The sequence below is a fragment of the Nasonia vitripennis genome (assembly GCF_009193385.2).
Source record: "Nasonia vitripennis strain AsymCx chromosome 2 unlocalized genomic scaffold, Nvit_psr_1.1 chr2_random0005, whole genome shotgun sequence".
NCBI classification, from domain to species: Eukaryota; Metazoa; Arthropoda; class Insecta; order Hymenoptera; family Pteromalidae; genus Nasonia; species Nasonia vitripennis.
The window spans coordinates 2,231,107-2,251,015 of record NW_022279612.1 but is presented as its reverse complement, the minus strand read 5'-3'; the positions used below and the strand labels follow the sequence as shown (position 1 = coordinate 2,251,015).

The window sequence follows — 19,909 nt, the reverse complement described above, 5'->3', positions numbered from 1 at the left end:
AGCCGGTTCTGCAGCCACTCGTACGCGTTGTCTGTCAATACCTCTTGTAATGACGCTAACATCTGCACGTCTGATAGGTTGTCCAGCTTTCTGCGTCCTTCTTTGCACTGTAGGAAGTTTTCGACGCTTAACGATGAGTCCCCGGTAAACTTGATCCCCCATTCTTTCACCGCGGGACCGATGGGTCTGTTGTTCTGTCTTCGCGACCCATCGTAGTTGCTACTATCACTCAGCGCTTGCGTATGTGCGTTCGTCGCTTTCGCATTCCTCCTCCCCTAGCAACTACTGAAGGTTGCGAATAGAGAGGATTCGCCGGAATCCAAGGGTTGGAGGCTCCACCAGACACCGCGCCTATGTCTACGCGTGGTGCAGTGACCTTTATACTGCGGAATTTTCTGTTTTCGAAGGTGAGTTTATATCGACTTTTGCTTGCCATAGTTGTTGGCGTTGTCGTTGTCGCCGCTGTCGTTGTTGTCGAACTGATTTCGACAAATGCAGCATTGCTCGTACACCTAAACATTCAGAAAAATTTTAAATAAGGCAGCTTCGAAATATGAGCTCCATCAAAGAATATTTTTTAGTCACATAGTTTATATTTATGCATAGAAAATTAGGTTTATATTAATAATTACTTATAAGGTACCCGCAAGCAATAAGAAATATCAATTTAAAAAACTTATAACATGCACACAAAATTTCTAATTAAAACTTATTTGAAATGCAATATCAATCTAACATACAGCATAAATAATTGTAACATTTTGAATATTACCGTATCAGATAGTAGAGACCCATCTCCACAGCCGTATTGAAACGGTTAAAGCATATAACAACAACAGTCAATACTCACAGAAAGCATAAATCCAGCTCCAAGATCCTCTCGAGGTAGTTCAGGCAGCCAGCAACGCCAACCAGGACTGTCACAGAGTGAAAATAAAGCTCCATAGTCATTTAAAGATGGTTCAGGTAGCTATAAACGCCACTAGCACAGACAAAGAGTTTAATATTAGCTACAGAGTTACTTCCGAGTAGTTAAATCGGCTAGAAACACCAAGCAGCATGTTCAGATAATGCAAATCCAGCTCCAGGATTATATGTTGGTGAAATACCCAGAGACGCTAACTAGCACACCACCAGAGAGAGAGAGAGAGAGAGAGAGAGAGAGAGAGAGAGAGAGAGAGAGAGAGAGAGAGAGAGTCCGCAGCGCGGAACTACGATGCATAGCATGCGTTTGCATCGTAGACGATAGCTCAGTGGTTAGAGCTCCCTCTTGTTAATTTCGGGGTCCGCGGTTCAAGCCCGCGTCTACTGTTTTTCGCTTTCTGACTTGTCTCCTTTCCGTCCGTTACAAACATATAGAGACCTAAAAAATACAACACTGATTCAACTCTAAAAACAAATCACACAAACACATAGTTACTGATATCACTACACATAACAGAATAAATGTCTCTTTAAAAAATATTAAACCTAAGAAAACAGCAATAGCTTTTGTGAATCTCGTGTAATGGTGAATCGTCATTTAGACAGCATCTAGCAATAAAATATATTAGCACAGCTATAAAATCAGCAGGAGTAGACACAAAAGCAAGAGATAACCTATTGTGTATGTATCGAATAATCTTAGAGAAAGTGTAAAGAAGTTGCATGAAAAACAATAGAACTTAAAAGAACTTTAATTGAAATATACTACATTTCCTCCCTCCTTTATAAAGATTTCTTAAATTATCAAGGTGGAGAGTAAATAGTTCGTGATTTGCGTATCCGAAAAGATCGTCGAAACGGCGGTGTGTTATGAATGAAAAATGACTGTTCTTAAGGTAAACGTACAGTACCTTAATCTTAAGTTTGAAACGGAAATTCTTCTTGAATAGTTGCAGAGGTAGATGGATTATGGAATGAATCATTTATAATAGGTGGAAAAGATGCGTGAGATGTTGAGGATTAAGCTTCCGTTGTAGTCGTAGACATCTCAACACTTGAAGTTGGTGAAGATTTTGAAATTAAAGATTCTTGAGTTGACGTAGCTTGTATAGTCGGAGATTCTTTAAACGACACAGTCTGAGAAATCGAAGAAGCCTTATATGATGGTGTAATTACTTCAGTATATACTTCTTGTTGTGCACTCATAGATCTTGGAGTTACGTTATTTTGTAAAATTGAATACGATCTCGTGTGCTTGTGGTAGAAAGGGTTGTCAAATTAACACCAATTTTATCTTCAAAAAATGTTACTCTTTCTGATTTCTTTCTTGTTTCTCCCTCTTCTTCTGATTTCTTCCTAAAAGCACGAATTTGATCGACGTGTCGTTTATACTTTTTTTCCATGTAACTGATTTCATAATGCAGATCTAGAGGAGAATTAATTTGTCCTGGAATCCATTTATCTTATTTTGGATTACCGTAAAGAAAATAAACGTGTTTAAGTGGTTTAAATTCTCTGTATTTATTGATAAAATCAGCTTGATGTTTCTCCGAAATCTTCTCGTTGATAGGTTCAGGTCGAACAAGATCTAATCGTGTGCGAATGTTTTGTTTTAAAAATAATAAAGCAGGTGGTTGTCCAGTAGTTAAATGAGGAGCTTTTCTATATTGTCTCAAGAACTCATTTAGATTCCGTTGCAAAGAACCTTGTGTCGTATCCATTTTAAGTAAGGCTCTTTTTGTTTTACCCACGTATTTTTCTGCTTGAACATTTGTCGAAGCGTGATAAGGAGCAGTAAGTTTGTGATATTTCACTTCACTTATCTTAAAAAATGTTTCAAACTCATCTGAAACAAATTGACGGCCATTATCTGTAAAAACAATGCTAAGTACATTATAAGTAGCAAATAACTGATCGAGAATATCGATTGTAGCAGGGCTAGTACTAGAACTTGTGACCTTGACTTCAAACCATTTACTATGAGCATTAGTGATAACTAGAAGCATCTTACCAGCTACTGGTCCAGCGTAGTCTGTATGGATACGTTCCCATAGGCCCTTAGATTATTCCCAATGATGTGTGTTGAATTTAGGAGGAGCATGGGTATGCTTGGCACACTCAGTACAAAATTTAGCAATAAGTTCAATATTTGCATCAATTCCTGGCCAGTAAACAAATGATCGTGCCAAACCTTTCATTTTGACAATGCCCAAATGCGCCGAATGAATGTAGTTTAAACGCTTGCCAAAGTCGTTTGCTTGACGAAGAGACAATGGAATCACAACTCGATGTTCAAAACACAAGCGATTTGAAGATAGACCATAAGAAAACTTAGGCGCTTTGTATCAATGACGAGATAGATTTTAACCAGCTTCGAGTAGTTGAATAATTTTACCTAGGTTAAAATCTTTACGAGTTTCCTTCGCAATCTGCTCTGCTCGTACAGGAAACTGATTGATCTGATTGATAATAAATGTGTCAAAAGAATCAAGTTCTGCAAGAATAATAATCTGCATTTGCATTAGCTTTAGTTGACTTGAACTTAATATCGTAGTTGAAATAAGCTAAGTAAACAGCATAATTAGACATTCAACTGATACAAAGAATAGGAAGTGATTTTTCAGGATGAAAAATCTGTGTCAATGGCTTGTGATCTGTAAACAGCGTAAAATGACGAGCGTATAAATAATTAAAAAATTTTTGACAAGCCCATACAATAGCTAAAGCTTCCTTGTCGATTTGAGGATAGCGTTGTTCAGTAGCAGTTAATGTACGGCTCGAATAAGCAATTGGCCTTTCGATTTCGTTGCTTAGTTTATGTGATAAAACAGCTCCGAGTCCTACTTTGCTTGCATCAATGGCGAGTATGAGAGGTAAAGATGGGTCGTATGGCATCAAGACTTGAGGAGGAATGAGAATATTTTTAAGCTCTTCGTATGCTTAATCAGCAGTTGGCGTCCATTGAAAAGATGATGTAAGAAGCATATCCCGAAGTAATCAAGCTTTTGTAGCTAAATCAGGAATGAATGAATTGTAGTACGTAGCTTTACCAATAATCGATTCTAATTTTTTAGGTGTAGAAGGTTTAGGTGCATCACGAATTGCCTTGATGTGAGAATCAGATTTATGAATACCTTGTGTATCTAGTTTATGTCCTAAAAATTCTACAGAATTTGTAGCGAAAACACATTTACGTCGATTGAGACGAACACCATTTTCAAGAAGACGGATCGAACACGTTTCCAGAATAATCAACAATTCTTTGAAACTTTCAGCCCATACAATGATGTCGTCGAAAAAATGTTCAACATTTTTTGGACCTTTTAAGATTTATTTCAATCGACGTTGCCAAACTGCAGTAACGTTAGCTGCGCCGTAAACAGCTCGTGTAGGACGAACTAACCCATGTATAGGAGTATTAAGGGTTAAAGCATGGCTGTACTCGTCGTCAGTAGGAAGATGAGTATAAGCAATTGTAATATCAAGATGCCCGTAGATTTTGGCTCCTTTTACTTTGTTGGAAATGTCACTAGGTTTTGGAATAGGACATATATCTATTATTATACGTGGATTCAACGTAGGTTTATAATTGCCAGTTATACGAATATCACCATTTTTGTTTATAACAACGTGTGGAGGCGAAACCTACTCGGTAAAATCAACTTTTTTGTAAAATCCAGACACAAGTTTAGCGTCAACTGCTTTAAAATATTTGTCGTGTAACGCATATGCTATATCTTGAGCACGAGCAAAAACAGGAGAAGTTCCAGTTTTAAAATGTACCTTAACTGAAGGTCCAATAAGTTTTCCAGCTGTTTCACCGAAAACTTCAGTGTACCTTGTCAAAAGTTGATACAGCTGTGCTTGTTAATCACGAGTTTATGAAGGTGGAAGAGTAGAAAGCGCGTTAACCTTGATTGGAGAAAAGAGTTCGGTCCAATCAATTTCGTGACTGAATTGTGCGATTCATTCACGACCAAAAAAGATTTCGTATGAGCCTTGAAGAACGCAGACCTAAAGGTAACGAGATGTAGAACCAAATGAGACATTAACAGAGCAAGTACCGATGCAGTTGAGGCGATGTTGTGAGTAACTCATGAATTTCTTAGAAGTTGGCTGCAATTGAAAATTAGGTTTGAGGTTACAAAGTGTATCGCTACCAATAAAACTATATGGTGCACCAGAATCTAATTTCATATTTAATTTATGGCCTTCAATGAACACTTGAAGTATTTTCTTACAAGAATCAATAACGTGGATTTCTTCGACTGCGTTGAAACATTTCAATGTATCTATTTGTTGTGCAGGCTCTTCAGAACTTTGTATTTGAGAAGTAGAAATCGAAGATGAAGCTCTGCAAACTTTTGCTATGTGCCCACGTTTTTTGCACTAATGACACTCAGAAGTACGAAATGGACGCTCACTACGTTTGTGACGTTCTGTACTGACCTTGATGTTCACCATGATCTTGCTTCCGAGAAGCACTGCGTGATGTATGTGAAGCATTCCGTTTATGCTTGAAATGCGTCGTTGAATAAGATAGTGCATGTATCTTGTAAGAAGTAGAGGTAACCTCATCCGCTGTTTGACGAGTTGACTTTAATGTATGTGCTATTTCGTAACCGTCCTTGAATATAGTAGGTTTCTTAGCGATTATTTCTTTGCACATATCACGATCGGTGTGACAATGTAGGAGCTGCTCAATCAGCATCCTGTCGAAAAATGTGTTGTATTCGCAGAATGTAGCTCCTTGCTTTAATCGTAGTGAGAAATTAGCAATGGATTCATTCTGTAGCTGTACAATTTGTCGGAACTTAACACTTTTTGCATATTTATTTTTCTCGACGTCGAAATGTGTAATGAAAACAGTGCGAATTTGTTGATACGTACGACTTTATGGTGTATCAGGATCAACAAGAATTTTCAGAACATTATCAAGTTCTGCACCTATATATACTCGGGCGGAATTACCGTATTCTTCTTTCAAAATTTTACTCAGTTGTAATGCCCACTCAAATCTCTTGAAATAATCGTCGACTGTTGTTCCGTCGGACGAACGATATTCTTGATACTTGAACGGAGGAGCTTTGGGTTGAGCTTGAGAAGTAGATAGGTAACTTGTGGAATAGAAATCCTCAGAGCATCCGCCAACGCCTTCGTCACAGCAGCAATCAATACAGTAGAAGGTTCCTCTACGTCCGACATGATTATGTTGACTTGTAATGAAATGATGCACTTTTCACTATTTCTCTCTGCGTGTTATTGTAGTAGAATACAGGGAATCAAGTTATTGGCGTATTTTCGAAACCAATTCTGACACCAAAATATTGTGTATGTATCGAGAAAGTGTAAAGATGTTTACTCAAAGATAGGTTTATTTAGAATGACAGTTATTATTTACAATCAATAATATGAAGTTGTATGAAAAACAATAGAACTTAAAAAAACGTTAATTGAAATAGACTACATAACCTACCAGCAAAAACTCAAGTTTCTTGCTGGAGTTACGCATCTTTCCATATTGCAGCATTCCTCGATGGAGTGACACTCCAGCATCGCATCGTTGGTGCCATTTCAGGTGCATCACTTTTAAATACTTTTTGCACTGTCTTATATACACAAGAGCCGCTGGCAGTTGATCCGCGAGCGGGATCGCGATGAGTGGATACTGCTTCAGAACACATAAAGGCGCCATAGCAGCATTTCTGATTTTCAAACTACTTAACATACTGCAGCTGTTCGGCCTTGCTTAGATAATAATAAAACATACTTTTTCTGTTAAAATTTCGCAAATCCAAGACATAGTTGCTCTTTAGTAATAATCTATCTTTGTGCAATTTTTTTTAATCGTTTATCAACATTTTTATCAAAGTTGGCCTAGAAAAAAGTCGGTTAAAAAGCTGCATTTTTTTACCTTCTAGATGCTAGTATAATTGCAATTTGAATTTTTATTAAACCCAACCTATACTATTTCAATCCTGGGATAGTTAAGCTTTAATAAACAGTTCATCCCAATAGTGAGCGATTTTTTTTCTTCAAGATATTTAACAAAAAAGTGAGAGGACTATCATATTTTAACCGATTGTAAGTATATAACAATTGTACCGACAACAATTTTCACTTCCTGTAGATGATGTTCTGGTGTCAGAATGATCCTGAGGTTAACCCATTATAGCTTTGGTAAATGATATTTAGTGCTACCTTTAAAATTACACTAAATTTAACTACCAAGAAACATCGTTTATAATCATAAGTATATTATCAGCATTAAAATTCCAGGAAGACCGAAATTCTGAGAAGTCCAGAAAAATTCCCTGAAAAATCCGGAAAGTGCGATATTTTACCTTTACATTATTATATTGCAATATTGGTGCACAAAAGAAAAAAATAAAACGGTATTTTGATTCATTTTAAGTGTTTTTGAATAGGGGGAGAAAATAGCTATTCCATCCCGCACGCTCGAAATGAGCAGCTTGCCATTCACTTTAGATGCACGAAAACGGATCTTTTTCATGCACGTGTTGAGAAAATTACTTTTCGTGACAAATGTTATGTCCTAAACTTATGAGAGTTGTCACCGGACAGTAACTCTACGGGTTGGTTTGCTTTATAAGCACGGAGGACGACAAAGCTTTAAAACGCCGAGTCTTAGCGCCCTCAGTGCCTGACTACCTTCGCGATCTAAGAAAGAACGGCCTCCAGTAGCCGCCGGAAAGTCTTCTGCAGCCGCCGGAAAGTCTTCTGCAGCCGCCGGAAAATCACTGCTGCTGACTTGCTCAGTTACCATCCCGTCCTCTCAGGAGCGTCGATTCAGCTTCCAAAGCAAATAAATCTCAAGTATGAATGGGCACGTCAGGAGTCAGAAGTTTCAGGATTTAAGTGTGCACTCGCGATTTAATTTTTAATCAAATTAATTCAAATGCTACAAGATTTGATTTAACGCTCGCTCGCAACTAACGCATGTATCGTAAACAATTTTAATTTTTATCAAGAACGACGAATGACAACGTCAGTATGCTAAGTCCGTTAGTGTCGAAAATATTCTAAGTGTTTGCACGATCAAAAATATTCTAAGTTCCTGAACTGTCAAAAATATTCTAAGTCCCGAGATGCTATACCAGAACTTGCGCGTGGCGACGATTTTTGAAGCGGACTGAGAACGTGCGGACCCGTTGCTCGGCTCTTTTATGCCCTCCTAGCAGAGGTGTTCTTCAATTTTTCGTCTCTTCGGCGGGGTGGGTGTTTGTCCAATTAGAAGGCCTAGATGCAGATTCTTGCCTTATTTGGAGCTAATTTGAAAAATTCTAAAATTAGAAGAATAGTGATATTACCATCAACTTATACAGTGAAAAAAAACAGTCATTTCTACTGTAAAGTCCGGTAGTTTTAACCGTTCTGCCACCGTAACGACTATTCAGTAAGAACAACGGTGTGCCACTGGTAGTTTTGGCGAGTCGCGACCAATGTATGCGCACCAAAGGCCATGTGTCGTATTTTAGAATTTAAATTAAGTAAGTAATCTTATGTGATTTATAGATTAGCTATACAAGACCAAGCTGAACAATACGTTTATTTTGTGGAAGGACAACAAAATAAGTGCATTGATAAAAATGTGGATATAACATTAACATCTTGGTTCAAATTCAATAAAGATGATAATACATCTTAATATTTATATTAAAAAATTTCATATTATTACGTTTTTGATATATATATATATATATATATATATATATATATATATATATATATATATATATATATATATATATATATATATATATATAATAAAAGAAAGAAGTTGTTTAAACCTGTAATAAGTAAAATATAATTTGTAAATCCAAAAGAAACATAAAACTTTTTTTTGAGTCTTTTACTATTACATATTTGTGGTACAAAATCGTATAGAAATATGCGTACTGTAGACAGAATCGTTTACAATGCATACAAAGAAACGTGTGTAACAAGAGGTCTTATTAGTAATAATGGAGTATGGGATGAATTTTCGGCAGAAGCTGCTTTATATAAATTTCCAAAATTTATTTGTAAATTATGTGTATAGGTAATCCACTATACAGGCATAGTACAACATGCATAACCGCATAAGGTGCATTGTGCAAACATTAATGCAGACAGTAGTGCATAAATACACCAATTTTAATGTAGGCACTTCTGCCGCTTAATATGCACAGAATTACGCAGTCATATATGCAGATTTACATGCAGCCTTTTTTCGTAAGGGATAACAACCGTTAAAAACCAATTGCAACACACGAATTAAGTAAGGATTACCAGTCATCATAGCAATCCGCAGAGTCACATAGATAATAGCGTCCACAACAAATCTGTCCACTAAAGATTAAGCAATGGACAGACGCACTGAAAGATTGCACTTGGAGGAGCTGCTGCACGTAGCACAAACAGCAACTGTACTATAAGATTAGCGCGACAGCTCTTCTTATTTTGGTAGCGATGTTGTCCTAAAACGCGCTGCGGCTGCTTAAAATTTGTGTAGCAATGAGCTAGTAGCTTTAGTACATCATCCACTTAAACCGGGGCAGCGACTACCCAAAAACGTTTTAGTGCAGACGTCCGCAAGAATAAAACCACAGACAACGGATGTCTGCACAAAATTAATAACAGCAACGCTACATATTCAGAAGAACAAATCAAAGACGACCGTACCTTCTGAAGGCTCTTGTAATCTAAAATTACATAAGTTATTATTGTTAACATATAGAAATAATGGCGTGTGTACATATGTGTGTATTTCCCATACTTGTGTTTGGCTCTTGCGTCGACTATGACTGCGTACGACTAGGTGTTCGCGTTGTCTTGCTCTAACTTCGCGATTCGTTTTGTTTTCACCTGATCGTGCGTTAATTCTATAGCCCTTCGATCGGGCAGTTGGCGTCGGACCGCCGAGCAGTCAACTACTGTACTCTACGACACGCATGCCTCACGACGTATACGTATAAATTCATCTTATATTTGTTTGACTTTTTGCCCACCTGGCAAGATATCAGAACGCTGCATTAAATAAATAAGCTAATTGTAGCCCTATCTTATTTATTTATTATAACCATTCAATAGGTTATGGGCCCAGTCTTCGATATTAAGTAACACGGAGTCGTGAGTATTGTTGTATAAGCAAAGTTTTGCTAGTGCGTGTTCGTGGCTCGGCGGTGTATCCATTTTTTTACGCGGAGTATCCATAAGTAATTACGGTATTTAAAACAAACAAAAAAATGGCCGACATCGGTATGCAGCATATGACCAAGTTTGATGGTTCTAACTATCAACTGTGGAAGTTTCAAATTCAAGCAGTACTTGTGGCTAACGGACTTGACGACATAATATCGGACGAGAGGAAGAAACCCGAGGCAATGGACCAGAAGACTGGGAAGAAGTCCGAAGACGAAATTAAATGGAGGAAAGACGACGCTCGGGCTAAGTACATTTTATCAACATCGGTTGTACCGGATCAACTCCAAAATCTTGTAGCATGTGATTCTGCGATTGAGATGTGGAAATTACTGCAAAACATATACGAAGAAAAATCGGACACCAACAAACTTGCACTGCTACAGAGGTTTCACAGGATACGGAAAAAGGACCAGGGTGAGACAATGCTTAGATACGTTACAAAAATTCGCAATGAAGCGCGGGCATTAAAAGATGTTGGAGAAGCGCAGTCTGAATTAGCGATCATTGCAAAAATTATAGACGGCTTGCCGTCGAGATTTGATGCATTCGTCTCAGCATGGAGCATGATCGATTCGGATAACCAAAAGCTCGATGTGCTACAAGAAAGAAGAAAAGCGTTTTTCCGATAAAGAGGACGAATTGTCAGCACTGGCGGTTACGAAAAGCGCGGATTCAAAAGTCACGGTGTCTAATCCACAGTCAAACCCAGGCCAACGGAAAAATATAAGATGTTATGCTTGTGGGATGACTGGTCACATTGCGCGAAAGTGCCGAATATGAACTAAGATTTACGCGCGACGAGGTCAGGATTCTACGTAACGGCAATTACATGGCACTCGGAGTAAAAGAAAAAAACAGCATGTACAAGATGCTCATTCGCGTGACCCGGAATTATCAAGGAAACGTTGTATCTACGGACGCATTGACGTGGCATCAGAGGTGTGGACACGTAAACAAGGCTACACTCAAAAGCATGTTTGACCGCGGAATGGTGGCTGGGGCGAAGCTAGAAGGTGACTGGAATTTTTTCTGCGAGGACTGCAATCTCTCAAAGTCCCATCAGCTGCCCTTCAATAAGTCTGGCGAGGTCAACTCCCAATATCAGGTGGGAGAATTTTTCCATGCCGATTTGTGTGGACCTATGCCGGTGTATTCTCTTGGTGGCGCGCGTTATTTCTTGAATTTTAAGGACGACGCGTCTGGCTATAGGGTAGTATATTTATTAAAACAGAAGTCTGATACGTATGATAATTTCAGGAAATTTGAAGCACTGATACAGAATCAGCGTGGCTACACTATAAAGAGGTTACGGACTGACAACGGCCTTGAATTCTGCAGCAAAGAAATGAAGCAATTCATAGAGATGAAAGGCATTATTCACGAGACAACAGCACCCTACACCCCGCAGCAGAACGGGCATGCAGAGAGAGAAAATCGCACGATCGTAGAGTGTGTAAGGACCATGATAAACGCAAGAAATCTGCCACATCATCTAGGGGGTGAAGCAGTAGCAGCGGCGGTGTACCTGTTGAATCGCACCCCGAATCAAAAATGTGAAATAGTTACACCTTACGAGGTTTGGATAGGCAAGAAGCCTGTAATTTCACATTTGCGAGTTTTCGGTGCTACGGCTTATGCGCTTATACCGGTGATGTTCAGGAAGAAACTCGACGATAAGGCGAAGAAGATGATCCTGGTCGGCTACCAGAACGATTCGTGCAATTATCGACACTATGATGCCGAAACTAAGAAGGTAATCGTTTCACCTAATGTTACTTTCAGAGAAGAAAAGCTCAGTGGTGAGAACAAGGATACGAAAAGAACGATTGCTTTTGATTTCTTGTATAATGATGAGCCGCGTCATGATGATGTGCGAACCAATGTCGAACCGGAAGAAGTCCATGAAGAGGTGCACGAGGAGCCACCAAAGCAGGGAGCTGCGCAAAGCAACCCAACAGCTGACCAGCAACCACACGTTCAGGAAGCTTCGTACAGTGATCCACGAGCTGCACATACAGGAACACCAAGATTGCGAAGCAGGGACATGCTAAAACAGCCCGATAGATACCAGGCGAATCTTGTGGAATTGAACGAGCCACAGTCGTTCAGCGAGGCTATCAACTGTTCGGAGTCAGATAAATGGAAACCAGCCATTCAAGATGAATTACAGGCACATGAACGGAATGGCACATAGACGCTGGTACCACGGCCTTCGAACAGCAACGTAATAGACTCTAATTGGGTTTTTAAAATTCAATCCGTAAAATCCGGTATCGTGAATCGGTATAAAGCTCGACTCTGTGCTAGAGGTTTTCGCCAGCAATATTGTATCGATTATGACGAGACCTTCTCGCCTGTAGTGCGATACGATACACTGCGAATCATCCTAGCGCATGCGACTCAAGAGAACTTAGAGATGATGCAGTTCGATGTAAAAACCGCGTTTTTGTACGGCCGGCTGCAAGATGATATTTATATGCGCATCCCGGAAGGGCTTCAGATTTCGTGCAAACAGAATGATTTGGTATGTAAGCTAAATAAAGCCCTGTATGGCCTCAAGCAAGCGTCTAGATGCTGGAACCAAACGTTTGTAAAGTTTTTAACCAAGTAGGATTTTAATTCGTGTGAGTCAGATCCGTCTGTTTATATCTGGAGAGTGAATGATTGTAAAGTAATTTTAACATTATTTGTTGACGACGGCCTAATTATGGCAAAATCGAAATCCACACTTGATTTTGTAATTGAAGCGATGAAAGAGAGTTTCGAAACAACGACTGAAGATCCGACTACATTCGTGGGTGTTCAAATCGTAAGAGATCGAGAAAAATATAAAATGTTCATTCATCAAAGAGTTTACTCAATTCGTGTACTCGAAAAATTTGGCATGCATGAATGCAAATCGGTAAGAACACCCATGGATGGGAGCCTTGATCTTGGTATAAGCGGAAATTCAGATGAAAATAACCGAAGCGTACCTTATCGACAAGCGATAGGTTCACTTATGTTCCTCGCAAATGTGACTAGGCCTGACCTGGCATATGCCGTAAATAGATTAAGTAGATATCTTAACAATTTTAAGTCTAACCATTGGACAGCTGTAAAGCGAATATTTCGATATTTAAAAGCAACGGTCAATATGGGTATCATGTATGAGAAATGCGAAAATTTTGTTGATTTCCAATGCTACAGCGATGCAGATTATGCGGGGGATGTTGACACACGAAAATCCACATCTGGGTGTATATTAAAATTGTCAAAAGGCGCCGTCATATGGAACTCGCAGCTGCAAAGCACCGTTGCCCTTAGCACGGCCGAAGCCGAGTATAATGCCGCAAGTTGTGCTACGCATGAGATTGTATGGTTGCGCATGCTAATGTCTGATATTGAATGTCCGTGTGATGGTCCGATCACCTTATTTATTGACAACCAAAGCACAATTCGTATAATAAAAAACCCAGAGTTTCATAAAAGAATGAAGCACGTGGACATTCGATATCATTTCATAAGGCATAAGTATCAAAAGGGTGAAATTGAGCCAGTTTATGTACCGAGTGAAAACCATCTGGCGGACATATGTACAAAGGTTTTGGGTAACATTGTATTCGAGCGTTTGTGTACCGAGATTGGCCTATGTAAGAAATTATGATTTACCAAGCAATAGCATAAGAGATTATTTTACTTGTTTTAAGCGTGTGCATGATTCATGATGTATGTTCATTTTTTTTAACATAGTATGTGAAAAGGAGGAGTGATAACATATAGGAATAATGGCGTGTGTACATATGTGTGTATTTCCCATACTTGTGTTTGGCTCTTGCGTCGACTATGACTGCGTACGACTAGGTGTTCGCGTTGTCTTGCTCTAACTTCGCGATTCGTTTTGTTTTCACCTGATCGTGCGTTAATTCTATAACCCTTCGATCGGCCAGTTGGCGTCGGACCGCCGAGCAGTCAACTACTGTACTCTACGACACGCATGCTTCACGACGTATACGTATAAATTCATCTTATATTTGTGTGACTTTTTGCCCACCTGGCAAGATATCAGAACGCTGCATTAAATAAATAAGCTAATTGTAGCCCTGTCTTATTTATTTATTATAACCATTCAACAATTATAAATCGCTTCAAGATAACTAACAAATTCATCTAAACAGGTCTAAAATAAATATACAAACAAAAATTGATAATGCTGTCTCCTGCAATTTGTAACTACCTATGAATACTGTTCGTTAGTATGATTATTGGAAGCTTCCAACTTTAACGCTATCCACGATTGTTGCACGTACTTCGTTACATAATTTATAGTCATTTTATGTAGTGAACTCTTCACCGGCTATTATCTCAAGCTTCTTCATTCAATAGCAAAATTAAATTCAAAATTTTTTTTGTATGATTTAAATAATAAATCACAATATTTGAATATTTCAGGAATACATACCATTATCGTTCGGTTCTACAATATCCACTGGCTCCTAAAAATAATAATTGTCATGATTAATAATAAAACAGATAAGATTCATTAGAGCTATCTCTAAGACTTCACAATATTTTAATACTCGTCTTAATATTTTTTTGTTTCATCTCAAGATTCCAAACAATACTAACAAGGAAAGGTACTCAACCCGAACTCACCGATTTTGATGAATTTCATATATGTTGTAGAACATAAAAAAATAAGAGACACGTATTTTTTTTTATCGGCTAATTTTCACTTTTAAGGGGTAAAAACCTCCCCTAAAGTTAACCCTCAAAAAGCGTTTTTTTTAAATATCTCGGCTTAAAATTAATATTTTTCAATGAAACAAATTGGAGGTTATTTCTTACAAAAAGAGCAAGTATTTCATGGTGATTTGAAGAGTAAGGGTAGCATCCCCTATTTTTTAGGGGTTGAAAACATATATTTTTTGGCATAATTTTATAATAAAAATGTTTAAACCGACTAAAAAAAATTGGAAAAAATGTTTAAACATCCTTAATAACAAAATTTAGTTGACGTCTTTCGGTGTTTTCATAAATATTACCCCTAAGGGGGTAAACCACCCCTAACACAAAATAACTGTAAATATGTAATTCAATACATAATATTTCGTAGAAAGTTTGTATATAGAGGTTTTCGAGGTCGCTGATTACAAATCTGTTATCAGATTTTGAAAATTCAAAATGGCGGATCCAATATGGCGGACGGAAATATCGAAAAAAAATTTTATATAATAAAAAAGTTTTAAACGACTAAAAAATTTGTAAACATCTATAATAAACAAATTAAGTTTTTCGGTTTTTTCATAGATACTTCCCCTTAGGGGGGTAAACCACCCCTAACACAAAATAACTATAAGTATACTTCAATCCATAATATTTTGTAGAAGGTTTGTATATAGGGATTTTCGAGATCGCTCTTTACAAATCTGATATCAGATTTTAAAAATACAAAATGGCGAAACCAATGTGGTGGACGAAAATGTCGAAAAAAAATTTTAACTTTCAAAAAAACTTGTTTACAAATGTGTGATCTTTGTAGCCTGTACATGTGAACTAAAGAGCCTTAAACCCTAAACCCCTAAAGAACAAATAGGCTAAATGGTTGTGCTTTTTAACCAAACGACTCCAAACCCCTAACCTCCAGACAAGCCGAAGGCCTATGCTTTACCGTAGACACGAGTATAGACATATTACCGATATTTTATTCTATCATTTTGTATGTAACAAATAACGTCTCGTTTTATGTTTCAATCAAAGATTATTTATTTTTCTGCTTTTATAAATTAGCATAATTTCAAAAGTAATTTCATAAATTATAAAGTATTTCGTAAATTGCATAATTATATAATTTTATAAATTCAAAAAGTCCACACTTTTTTGCAAATGAAAAAACATAGGTTAATAAAATTAGTTTATCAAACTCTTTTGCGTTTTGTAATAAAATTTAATGTTGTCAAACTTGGGAGTTTTTCATTGTTACAATTATTTCGTAAGCCGAAAGTTTTTTAGATGAATTCTCGAAGTAATGATTATTGTATCTATAGTAAAATATTTACAGTCTGGAATTCCATAATAATACTATTTGCTACGATTTAATGAATTTATCAAAAATGCATAAATTAATGATTTGATTCAATTTACATTCACTCGTTTTATTCTGGTAGAAATGTAGCAGTCGTGCTTTACATGCAAAAACACAGCTTGTATAAATTTTACCGCTTGTTTTCATTTTAGATTGAAAAATGAAAATTAATCCGTTAAACGTTCTAAACTTATTATTAGCATACTTTCAAGCGTTAAACATACCAGATAGTGTCACGAATTATCACGAAACAGAGTTGGCCGAAAAAATAAAAGAAATTTTAATAGATGCAACACATGATTTCAACGATGTAGAAATGATTACTGATGACTCTTTGGATTTTCAAGAAGAGTATAAAGACCATAATGCGGAAATAATTGAAGATGAAGTGCAACATCATTTTCCTGATCCGGATATAGCACCAACAAATCAATGTACAGCAGATAATGAAGAACTAGATTTTGAATACAAAAAAAGAGCTGTAGAATTTTGGAGAAGTAGCAAAACGAAGCAAAATTTAAGTCTCAAAACAGTGCAAAACAGATTCAAAAAAGTATCATCTATTAGTCAGCTACGTCGTTGGGCTCATTCAATTAATAAAGGTGGCACGTATAGAGAAAAAGTAGCACAAATTTGTCAGTATACCCTGGATAATTTTCAAGCAGCTCTCGACAGTGGTTCAATTATCCATGATGAAGATATAATTCGATGGGCGTTACAAGCTAAAAAAGAAATTGGTTTTGATGATATTAGATTCAAAGCTTCTAAACATTGGTTACTCAAATTTAAGCAAGCACACCGAATAGTTTCTAGGAAAATAAATAAGTTCATAACAAGAAAAACACTAGAAAGTAGTGCAGAACTTACGGCTAAAGCTGAAGCATTTATCGATGACGTTAAATCGTGAATACCAAGGATTGGACTCGAAAATTTGTATAATACAGATCAGAGCGGATTTCAGCTAGAAATGCATTCTGGAAGAACATTAGCAGTAGAAGGAGAAAAGCAAGTGCAATGTCTGGTACAGTCAATTTCAGCAACAACGCATAGTTATACTATACAGCCACTAATATCAGCTACTGGACAACTGTTGTCACCGCTATTTCTTGTTTTAAAGGAACCAAGTGGCAAGTTTGGCCCTATTGTAGAACAAAACATATTTAGACCAGAAAACGTGTATGTGGAAGCATCCAAATCTGGAAAATTAACAACAAGTAAGGGAACTAATAACAATTTTTACATTGTAATATCGTTGATCAGTTAATTAGTAAGTCGTTTAATTGCAGATCACTTCAAAATCTGGTTGGAAAAAATATTTTATCCCTATGTAGGCCATCACTCAATACTATTACTTGATTCTTGGAGTGGTCATTGTGACAAAGTTATAGAAGAAACAATGCCACAAAATAAAATTATTAACATAAAAAAATTCCAACTGGAACCACAGGAAAAATACAACCACTTGATGTCTATGGATTCCGAATTTGGAAAAACTTTGTCCGAACATTTTCTGATAATGTAATGTAATGGATCATGATATGAATTTACATGTGAGAAATAATATAATTAAACTTCAATCATTGGTTCACAACCAACTGTCTTCGCCGAGATATATAGATTTGTTTAAATATTCCTGGTATAAAAGCGGTTACGTCAATGAAAAACCAGATAAATTTGATAATCCTATAGATTTCAGTTTTGGAAAGTCTTGTGCAACACATTGTGAAATAGAAGGGTGCACAAACATTGCAATTGTACGATGTGGTTGGTGCAAAAAAGCATTGTGCTTTAAACACTTTTATGAGGACTACCATTATTGTAAAAACATCGTAAAATAATATATTTTATGCTCAATACAAAAAATGCACTATGGCAAAAGATAAAAGATTGTAGATTATTATTATACTCTAATATTATAAACAAAAATACATTATAAGTTGAATTTACAACAAAGGAATTTCAATAACATTCTGATAACAATTTCTACGGAAATTATAAAACTGCTTCACACACAGAATTTTCTTGTTTACAAATTTAGGAATTTGAGGTAGTTTGGTTAAAAAGCACAACCATTTAGCCTATTTGTTCTTTAGGGGTTTAGGGTTTAAGGATCTTTAGTTCACATGTACAGGCTACAAAGATAACACATTTATAACAAGTTTTTATGAAAGTTAAAATTTTTTTTCGACATTTTCGTCCACCACATTGGTTCCGCCATTTTGAATTTTCTAAATCTGATATCAGATTTGCAAAGAGCGATCTCGAAAACCCTTATATACAAACCTTCTACAAAATATTATGGATTGAAGTATACTTATAGTTATTTTGTGTTAGGGGTGGTTTACCCCCTAAAGGGTAGAATCTATGAAAAAATCGAAAAACTTAATTTGTTTATTATAGATGTTTACAAATTTTTTCCAATTTTTTTAGTCGTTTAAAACTTTTTTATTATATAAAATTTTTTTTCGATATTTCCGTCCGCCATATTGGATCCGCCATTTTGAATTTTCAAAATCTGATAACAGATTTGTAATCAGCGACCTCGAAAACCTCTATATACAAACTTTCTACGAAATATTATGTATTGAATTACATATTTACAGTTATTTTGTGTTAGGGGTGGTTTACCCCCTTAGGGGTAATATTTATGAAAACACCGAAAGACGTCAACTAAATTTTGTTATTAAGGATGTTTAAACATTTTTTCCAATTTTTTTTAGTCGGTTTAAACATTTTTATTATAAAATTATGCCAAAAAATATATGTTTTCAACCCCTAAAAAATAGGGGATGCTACCCTTACTCTTCAAATCACCATGAAATACTTGCTCTTTTTGTAAGAAATAACCTCCAATTTGTTTCATTGAAAAATATTAATTTTAAGCCGAGATATTTAAAAAAAAACGCTTTTTGGGGGTTAACTTTAGGGGAGGTTTTTACCCCTTAAAAGTGAAAATTAGCCGATAAAAAAAAATACGTGTCTCTTATTTTTTTATGTTCTACAACATATATGAAAATCATCAAAATCGGTGAGTTCGGGTTGGGTACCTTTCCTTGTAAGACAATATTTCTATATATATATATATATATATATATATATATATATATATATATATATATATATATATATATATAAAAAATTATTTTATGCTTTGAAAATGGAGCTAAGTAAACTTAGTAGATAATAAATCATTGAATCATCGACAGTGATTTTATTTCTAGACCATATTTCAGATACTTCTAATAAGTTTGATTGAAAAAAAATGTAATGTCTCAAAAGTATTAGCTTTCAACAAAAGTAAACGGTTAATCGAGTTTCATTTATTCTATATTACAGTGCATGTCAATAATAGTATGTAACATAATAATTTCGATTGAAACAAAATTACAGATCTAAAAAGAAATATGATCCATAATATTTTTAGAGAAAATGGTTTTTCTCTATCTGATGTTGTCCCTCGGTGGTGATCAAGAATATTTGTTTGTCTCTATGGGTCTTCCCAAGGCAGGTTGTGTGTTGAGAAAAGAAAGAAAGAACTTTAAGACATTTTCTCTTTTCGACGGACAATGCCGCTCTCATCAGGAGACGGATGTGAAAAAATTTTATTAAAAACTTGTTGTAAACAATATATGTACAGTATGAAGAATAGAACTTACAATTATGGAGAAGATCATCAGTACAAAGTTTTGTCGAGAAGGCGCTTTCCCGCCGCGT

The 19,909-nt window shown here is 36.3% G+C and overlaps 1 protein-coding gene across 5 annotated transcripts in view; it reads right to left on the bottom strand.

Annotated features, from left to right (window-relative positions):
• LOC107981578 (sorbitol dehydrogenase) overlaps positions 1-19,909 on the bottom strand; it is a 157,926-nt gene that overhangs the window by 126,419 nt on the left and 11,598 nt on the right. For 4 of the 5 annotated variants that reach the window (XM_031925118.2, XM_031925120.2, XM_032601520.1 and 1 more), the window contains exon 2: positions 14,573-14,606. The exons of the other annotated variant lie outside the window; for it this stretch is intronic. In XM_031925118.2, the coding sequence (XP_031780978.1) occupies positions 14,573-14,606 (34 nt within the window). The remainder of the gene's footprint in view (positions 1-14,572; positions 14,607-19,909) is intronic. 5 annotated transcript variants of the gene reach the window in all.